This window comes from Eriocheir sinensis, chromosome 14 (assembly GCF_024679095.1).
Source record: "Eriocheir sinensis breed Jianghai 21 chromosome 14, ASM2467909v1, whole genome shotgun sequence".
In the NCBI taxonomy this organism is placed as follows: domain Eukaryota; kingdom Metazoa; phylum Arthropoda; class Malacostraca; order Decapoda; family Varunidae; genus Eriocheir; species Eriocheir sinensis.
The window spans coordinates 22,760,253-22,769,203 of NC_066522.1; the positions used below are offsets into that span (position 1 = coordinate 22,760,253).

The 8,951-nt window shown below is 39.2% G+C and overlaps 1 protein-coding gene across 1 annotated transcript; it reads left to right on the forward strand.

The window, feature by feature from the left end:
- Positions 1-2,153: 2,153 nt before the first annotated feature.
- On the forward strand, positions 2,154-8,677 carry LOC126998676 (glyoxylate/hydroxypyruvate reductase A-like). The gene is made up of 9 exons (XM_050860676.1): positions 2,154-2,459; positions 3,077-3,159; positions 4,008-4,088; positions 4,239-4,361; positions 5,050-5,149; positions 5,511-5,607; positions 5,772-5,885; positions 6,028-6,184; positions 6,322-8,677. Exons 1-9 carry the CDS (start codon positions 2,348-2,350, stop codon positions 6,451-6,453), a joined length of 999 nt encoding a protein of 332 aa, XP_050716633.1. The 5' UTR covers positions 2,154-2,347; the 3' UTR covers positions 6,454-8,677.
- Positions 8,678-8,951: the final 274 nt, after the last annotated feature.

Genomic DNA, 8,951 nt, shown 5'->3' on the forward strand with positions numbered 1-8,951 from the left:
TTTTTATAGGTATGAAATAAATACATAATATAATTCATTGTAAAACTTACATGCATGTGCAAAACTCTTCTACAGAAGTGTACATAAATTTGATAACTTTCTTCAAAGATACATGACCTTGGGTAGTTTGAGTCGTTTTCTGTGCCATGAATTAGCGTAAAAAAATATATATATATAAAAAAACTCATGAAAACCAGATCGATCTATCTCCTTTTTGACGTTTAGAAACAGTTGATGTAATAAGATTCGGAAACGTTCAGAAGCCCTTGAGAGAGGATAAAAAGGATAGTGCATTATAGTGAGGAAAGATACGTAAAGTCGCTGAAAAGCAAAGTGTGTGAATAAGCAGCCAAGAAGCGGCAAATGAGGAAGAGGGAGGAGAAGATATGTGTGTGAATATATTATCAGCGGCCAGAAGCGATACAGGGCAAATGAAGAAAAGAAGAGGGAGGAGAAGATAGTGTGTGAATATATTATCAGCAGCCAGAAGCGATACAGGGCAAATGAAGAAAAGAAGAGGGAGGAGAAGATAGTGTGTGAATAAGCAGCCAAGAAGCAATACAGGGCAAATGAAGAAGAGGGAGGAGAAGATATGTGTGTGAATATATTATAAGCAGCCAGAAGCGATAGCAAATGAAGAAGAGGGAGAAGATAGTGTGTGAATATATTATCAGCAGCCAGAAGCGATAGCAAATGAAGAAGAGGGAGAAGATAGTGTGTGAATATATTATCAGCAGCCAGAAGCGATACAGGGCAAATGAAGAAAAGAAGAGGGAGGAGAAGATAGTGTGTGAATAAGCAGCCAAGAAGCGATACAGGGCAAATGAAGAAAAGAAGAGGGAGGAGAAGATAGTGTGTGAATATATTATAAGCAGCCAGAAGCGATACAGGGCAAATGAAGAAACGAAGAGGGAGAAGATAATTAAAGTGTGTGAATAAGCAGCCAAGAAGCGATACAGGGCAAATGAAGAAGAGGGAGGAGAAGATCTATAGGTTAAAGGAACAAGATTTTTTTTTTTTTTATTCAAACAGGACGTATACGTTCTTTTACGAAATACGTAATCTCACATATCTTAAAGTCAAACTCTTGATTCGTCTGGATACTATACACATTATGCAGAGGTCAAATTTGTCGATTATAGATACATTTGGCCTCTATAATCAGGCTGGGTATAGCATATATGTATTCTTGGGTCTTTTAATTCTCGCTTAGCTCCAGGTGGCATTTTCTCATCCTCTGACCTATTTGCTATCATTATATTCTTGCTCTTCTCATTACGTAATCATCCCAAAATCTCTTCCACATCCCCTATACCAGTTCAAGAAGGCAATTTCTTTCAAGGGAGGAGAAGAAGGGGGAGAAGGAAAAAGAGGAGATTTAGAAGGAAGTAAGGATCGAGAGAGAGAGAGAGGTAAGAAAATGAGGGAAAGATAAAGAGAAAAGGGGATGTTTCTCTCCCTGAAGGAGTAGAAGGAAAATGAGGAGAATCAGGAAATAAGGAAGGAAGGAGAGATCGAAGAAGGAAAAAGAAGGATATATATCTTACGAAATATATATATATATATATATATATATATATATATATAGAGATATATATATATATATATATATATATATATATATATATATATATATATATATATATATCATTAGATATTTTACTCTTGATAATACGCTTAGATCATTTTAAATACCTTATTATTATTATAACTAGTTACTTTTGATTTAAATCATGATTTATCAGACATATTTGACGGATTGATGAGAACGCATATGTGCAATGGCACAGCTGCGAGAAAAGCTGCTAGCTCGATATTAAGCCATGGAGCAGCTGCAGCAAAAACAGTTTGGTGTAGAAAATTTATACGCAAGCAGTTAACTAGGAAGTCTCTAGTGATATATGTGAGAAAAGTGAATTGAATTGAATTGAAATAGGAAAAAAAGTGGAGATCGAGACGGAAAAAAGACAGAAAAATAGATTGATTGATTGATTGATAGTTTATTGTTGCAGGTAAACAACAAGGGAGAATACAAGGAGCTTTTTCTAGCTGTGTCTGTGGAAGAGAAGAAAGCAAAAAAAAAGCAAGAGGGGGTAGATCGAGGGAGGAAGAGACAAGAGGAAATAAGGAAGAAAGAATTAAGGGGAGGAGAGATTTATAACTTAATTTTATTTACATAACATATATCACAAGAACCACTACATATATATTAAAGTACGGCTGTCGAATTTTTACCTACCTACTGAATTTTCTCGCAATAATCTACTGAAATTTCCTCTGCACCCTGGTCATAAGTACGTGCTGAAGGGTAAGCTAAACCAGACGACATCGTCATCATCACCTGGACATGATGGCAGCGGGTGGTCGGGCAGTTTACGTGTTCTCTGTGATTCCCCGCCTCGCCAAGCTGGTTCAAGATGGCCTGCCCGATGTAAAGGTCATAGAAGTTAATTATAAAGGTATGGCATTAATGTATTATTGTGTAGAGTAGCTGTCAACCAGTAGTAACAGCATAGGGAGATGGAAATGGCCTTGTAGTTTTTTGTGTCTGGGAACTGAGATAAGAAATAGGGTCTAATATATTTAATTGATGAGGATTAAAATACGTATCTACATCATTTAACTTATGGGTTAACGACTAGCATTAACTACTACTATTACTACGTACTACTACTAACACTAACCACTATTACTACTACAATTAACTACTACTATTACTACTACAACACCTACGATCTCTAACTACTACTACTACTACTACAACACCTACGATCTCTAACTACTACTACTTCTACTACTAGCACTAGCTACTACCATTACTACCACTAGCATGAACAACTATTACTACTACTACCACTAACTACCACTATTACTACATTTACAGGCACTATTACTACCACAACTACTACTAGCACTGTCACTATTAACTACTAGCATCAGCATAGGGGATAGAAGATCAAACTAATGCAAGCTTTACTGAATGCTATGTTATATTAATACATGACAGTAACTTAGGTCTTCATTATATAATTTAGCCTTGACGATGGTAGGTAATGCTTCCCTCAACTATTTTCAGGAGGCAAGAAGGTTTGTGAGGAGGAAGTCGCTGCCCTTCAAGATGCTGAAATACTGCTCGTGGACAACGGCCTTTTGGCCGAGGTAGGAAAGTGTATGCATGATAATTTGTCACTCATTTATAACATTACTTTTGAAATCTTGGAGAACATTAATGTTAAGAGTATGTTAGAAATCTTGAATTGTATGTTCGTTTAGTTTTTTTGTAATTGTTATTTTTGCTATGGTTGATTTTGTCAGATATCTTTGTCATTATTTTTGCATATGATGCTCTTTCAGGGAGAAACAGGAAAAAAAAGAAAAAAAGTTGACTTTACAGATAGCAGTGCTCCTTCAAACAGATAAAAGAGAAAAATAATATATTGTGTTCCCCATTGATTGATTGATAGGTGGTAGCTAGTGCTCCTTCTTCCTCTTTTGACCTGTGTTGCATTGTATCAGATTGTAGGTCCTCCTCCTCTTAATCCTCTCTTCTGGTTATTCACACACTTTGGCTATCTCACAAACAGTGATTAGAAGAGTCCCATTAAAAGGTCAGGTTTGAATGGAGAGGTGTCTTGATACCCCCTCATGGCAGTGTTCAAGTTATAAAGAGGAAGAACAGGTGAACAAAGGCTGCTCCAGAGTTTACCTGTGAAAGGGATGAAATTTCTACTTGATTATTATTGAGATCCATGAAAGAGCATCAAGAAAAAAAAAAAAAAATGATATGGATCCTAATAGAATCCCCTCGATGAGCAGACATGGATAAGGAAAATGAGGCAGTGACAGTAAAAGTAGGGAGAGGAATAAGACTAAGGAGGACAAAAAAAAACACCTAATAAGTTAACAACAGATGGCGTGTGAAGTTAAATAATTATCAGTATATTTATAGTAACAATCAAAATTTTCTAACGTTTTCTTATACCATGGTATGCTTGCATGCTTTCCAGATTACAGACAGGCTACCCAGCATCAAATGGGCTCAGGGAACATGGGCAGGAGTGGATGCCTTCCTGAAGCATTTAGATAAGGTAAGTCAGGAATTTGATTTATACATTTTATACGTTTGTGTTATTGATGGGTGTGTGTTCCAAGTAATCTAAATCACCTAAATCATCTAAACAATACTTCTGACATTTTACTGTCTTGATTTACATTAATGAAAGTTATATTGGTTTCAGCCCAGGCCTACATTCCCTATTTCTCGAATGGTCAGTGACTCCTTCAGTCAGCTGATGGCAGAGCACACCATTGGCTGGATCCTCACTCATGAGCGTGGCTGGCTGGAGTGTAGACAAAATCAGGTAAGTTATACATTGTTAACTGTAAGAAAAGTGCTTCATGCAGAAATCATGCACCAAGAACATTCAGCAGAGGTCAAGTACATTATTCACACATGAAAAAGTCAAATAGATATGAATAAGCAGGTTTGATTTTATATACACTCTGAAAACGAGAAATTTTAAGAAAGGGACAGTTTTTAAGTACCAGAATACAGCAACATTACGACTGAGTGTGAAATACCCGGAAGCTACAGGAAAAAGAGTTCATGAGACAAATGCTCTCTGGCTCTTCTCTGTTAAATCATACCAGCTGTGCCCTCAAAACCCCCCTTGCATGAAGAGCACATTCTGTTCAAGTGCTCAGTCTATCTCCCTGGCACCTGGATTTCAATGCCAGTTCCAGAAAGTCCAACACAAATCACAAACTTCAGTAAATTCCACTTTGATGAATTTTTTTTTCATCATAAAACTGCCAGATGAGTTGACATGCATTCCCCATTCTTTTATTACTTTTGGGAATGTTGAATAAGATGACCGCAGAGGCTCAGCGTGGGACAAAGGTTTTCATGATACTTTTCACACTAGTATCTGTTAAAAGTATCGTGAATGCTCGTTCTCATGTTGGTGATCAAAAACACCACCACCCTCACATACTGCACTGTAAAGACTATCCTGAATTTTGGAAGCTGAATAGTATTTTTTTCATTAGTTGCAGAGTGAATGGGTACAGACTGATAAGATCGGTTACTATCGCTGCCTGAAAGACTTGACAGTGGGTGTGTTGGGCATGGGCAACATTGGCAAAGAAGGTGAGATTAAATTTGATCTGATATCAATCTCTACTAATGAAAGTGTGAAATCCTGAATAAATTCACATTATTGGAAAGAAAAAGGCATTTCAGACGACTTACTGTAATAGATGACTGCTGTTTTGTTAGTCACGGCTGATTTCCAAAGTATAGTGAAATGATCAGTAGTTCCCATGTCCGTAATGGCTGTTTCACTCCTGACTTTTATCACCCATCCCTAAGACATTGACTTAAGAGTGTGAAAAGTTCAAATGATGTTTCACCCCATCCTGATTACACTGAATTTAGGAAAATAAGATTTATATTTATAGCCTATCTCTTTTCTCCTCGTGTCAGAAACCTAACACAGTTGTTGTTTTAGTTGCCCGGAGCCTGAAAGCCTTCCACTCCGTGGTGCACGCCTTCACCCGCACGGTGCCGGCGGCCGAACACAAGTCACAAGATGTGGACCAATACTGGTACAGTACACCATGCTTTTTACATATGTATCATATTGTTTATGCTCAGAATAATAGTGTTTTGGCTGTTACTCTCCATTGCAGTGTAATATGTGTTGAATCACTTAAATCATAACAAAAGTGAGGTTGAGGGGAGTGGAAGGTGAATTTGAAAATGTTTTCAGGCACACTGGTGAGCTGCCTCAGTTCCTAAAGGAGTGTGACTACGTTGTGAACATCATGCCGTCCACACCGGACACAAGAGGAATGCTGGGCAAGGACATCCTCCAGCATGCCAAGTATGTGTCTGCTGCCTCACTCTAGTTAAGTAAGCTACTCATATGACATTAACTAACTCCTTGGATGCATTTGATGTGTTTTATTAAGAATGTTGGCTGCATCATACAGGCACAAAATATATAGAACTTTAATTGTTCCCAGAAAGGATGCCATATTCATCAACATAGGGAGGGGTGATGTAATTTCTGAGGAGGACTTGATCAAGGCCCTGGATGCTGGATGGCTCTCAGGGGCCATATTGGATGTGTTTGAGGTGGAGCCTCTGCCCAAAACAAACAGCTTATGGACACACCCAAAGGTGGGTCAGCAACACACACGACACTTGTGGTTACCTAGAGAGACGTGAATAACCTAACAGATCCCATTGAACTTTGATGGTTATACTGGCAAGCTTTTTTTTCTTTTCAATATGCTGATGATTATGATTCCCCTCAGGTGAGGATCACCCCGCACACTGCAGGGGTGAGCCGCGCCGAGGATGTGGCTGAAGCCTTCCTGCTCAACTACCATCGCTTCATCAGTGGCCAGCAAGTCAGGCACATCATTGACTGGAAGGCGGGATATTGAAGGTATCCTGTAGTGGCTGCAGATGGAGTTGACTCTTCCATACATCAATATTACTGGATCACTGGGTACTATCAAGACAGTTTGCTGTTTTTTTTTTTTGAAAATTTAAAATTTGTAAAATTATTATTTTGGGATTCAAAGATTATTTATGCATTTATTTACACAGAACTCATAATCATGTTAAAGTAGTTAGTTGTAGTTGTATGAGTTCTATTGGGTTTGTCTTGTAAAAGTAAGGTAAAGTCGGGGGCACACACTAAGCTGCACGTGGGCTCAGTGTTCATCTTTGTCTCGCTGTCCCTTGAGCCTGTGCTGGGTGAGAACCCATTACCTCAGGACACAGGATCGTTGTGACATCCTGGTTATCACAGCTTACTTTCCCCAACATCACCTAGGCACCCATTAATGGACCAGCCCAAAAGGGGGATGAACAAATGGGTGAGCTAGGTGCAAACTCACCTGGCCTGGGATTGAACCTGGGGCTGCAGATTCGTATTTAGAGTTACTTACCAACCACACCAAGGATGAGCAGGTTAGACCTGTGGTAGCTACAAATTCAGAGAACCTCCATACAAGGATACACAGGGATCCATATCCTTGTGTATCCTTGTGAGTAGGTGTGAGTGAGTTGCAGTGAGTGTGAAAAGTTTAATAAATTTTTTGAATTTCTGTTACAAAACTTCTGGTTGTCTTCTGCAAGAACTGTTATTTCCTAGTTTACAGTGTATTACATTGTGTATCCTACAGCTGCTAAGGTAATGGTGTGCTCAAAGGTAAAGGAGTAAGTGAGGATGACTTTGTGAAGGGAGTATTTGAGGCCAGGATTGAGGAAGGGCTGTTGGGGGAGGCTGCCAGTGAAATGAAATAATAGAATGGACAAGTATTACAGAGAGAGAGAGAATTAGCAGGAGAGGGATTGAGTATGCCAAGAGGGAGTGCTAGAACAGGGAAAAATGGAGACACTGCTGTGGTCGCCCCTGTGAGGAAGCAGGGTGTCAGAGATATAGGTAGACAGATAGATAGATAATGATAAAGGAAGTAGCTCAGGGAATAAAAGATCAGTAGAAGTAGGCTAAAGTGTGCTGGCACATTAGCCAGCTAAGTCAAAAGCACTGGTTGATGTTTCCTCCTGAGACTGTTTTGTTTTTTCTTTCCTGTTGCTTTGTCTCATCTCAAATCAGATGGAGGTGGAAAGAAGGAACTTGATGACAATGGAATGTTGATGACAGTTTCAGCATTAAGGTTTGAGGGTGGTCTAACACAGCATATCTTTGAGTGGTTTTGTCATTTCAAGATAATGGGGAAGAGATGGTAAAGAGGGTATGTAATGTATGATCAAATCAATGCAATAGGTTCTATAGGAAGGGCAGAGGCTTGTGTTAAGAGTAGTTACAATGTCTTTATATACAGAGATAACTTTTATGTGTGACCCTTGGTGCAGGTTGGCATTCATAAATGGTCCTGGTGGTTGAGCTCAACCAATCAATAGTGTAATTCACCACGGCCTAATCATGAGCTGGACTCGTCATCACCAACAAGTATCCTCCCCAGCAGGGCAAGCTCATAATAGTCATTCTTTGGGTACTGCTGGGACCTTCACACACCACACACCCCATCCACCTTGCTCAAGAGGGAACAGTAACCACTCCTTTCCATTAGAATAATCCCAGCCTGAGTGGGGCTTGAACCTTATCCTGCCAGACCAAAACCTGACAGGGCAGAGTTTAGCCACTGAGCTATGGAGTGGCATGTGGGCAAATATTGGTGCCATTATACATCCTGGTTGGCTCGTCCCACCAGTGATCCTCTTGAGAAGTTACTGAGGTTAGAGTTCCTTGGTCATTATCTGGACGGCATGTTGGTAGTGATGGCTGTTAGCAGTGGTAGTTGATCTTTAGTCCCTGGGTCATCACATCTGTGTGCTGACCACTCAGAGTATATGGCCAGGAAATGATGGACGTTCTGCCTTCACCACCCATTTGAGAGTTCCAAGAGGTTGCCATTTGATAAGAAACAGACTTGCTGCACCTGTTAAAATATCAGGGTATAAGTGTATAGTAAGGGCCTATTATTTTACATAGATTTGATGGAGTTGTGAAGGACAGCCTCTGGTTTAAGGGTTTGTGAAATAATATTAATACTTGTTCTTCTGCTGTGCCTTGTATCTTTTATTGCAGTGAGTTTATGTTGAGATTATACAAAAATATATCATGTGCCTTATGAATACTGCTACTTTGCTTTCAAACATTTTTAATTGTACATAACAGAGGAGGTGAAAGCTTCCAGACTACAGCTGATAGTAACCTGCAAACATGTGTCAGGGGAGGTGATGATCATTATGAAAAGGAAGTCAGCTCATCCTTGGAGAAGTCATGGAAATTTACAGGGAAGATAAAAAGCACACACACACACACACACCAATCTATATATCTACCTACCTATTTATCTATTTATTCATGTTTATCTGGCTGGCTTCATCTATCCATTTATCGATATAT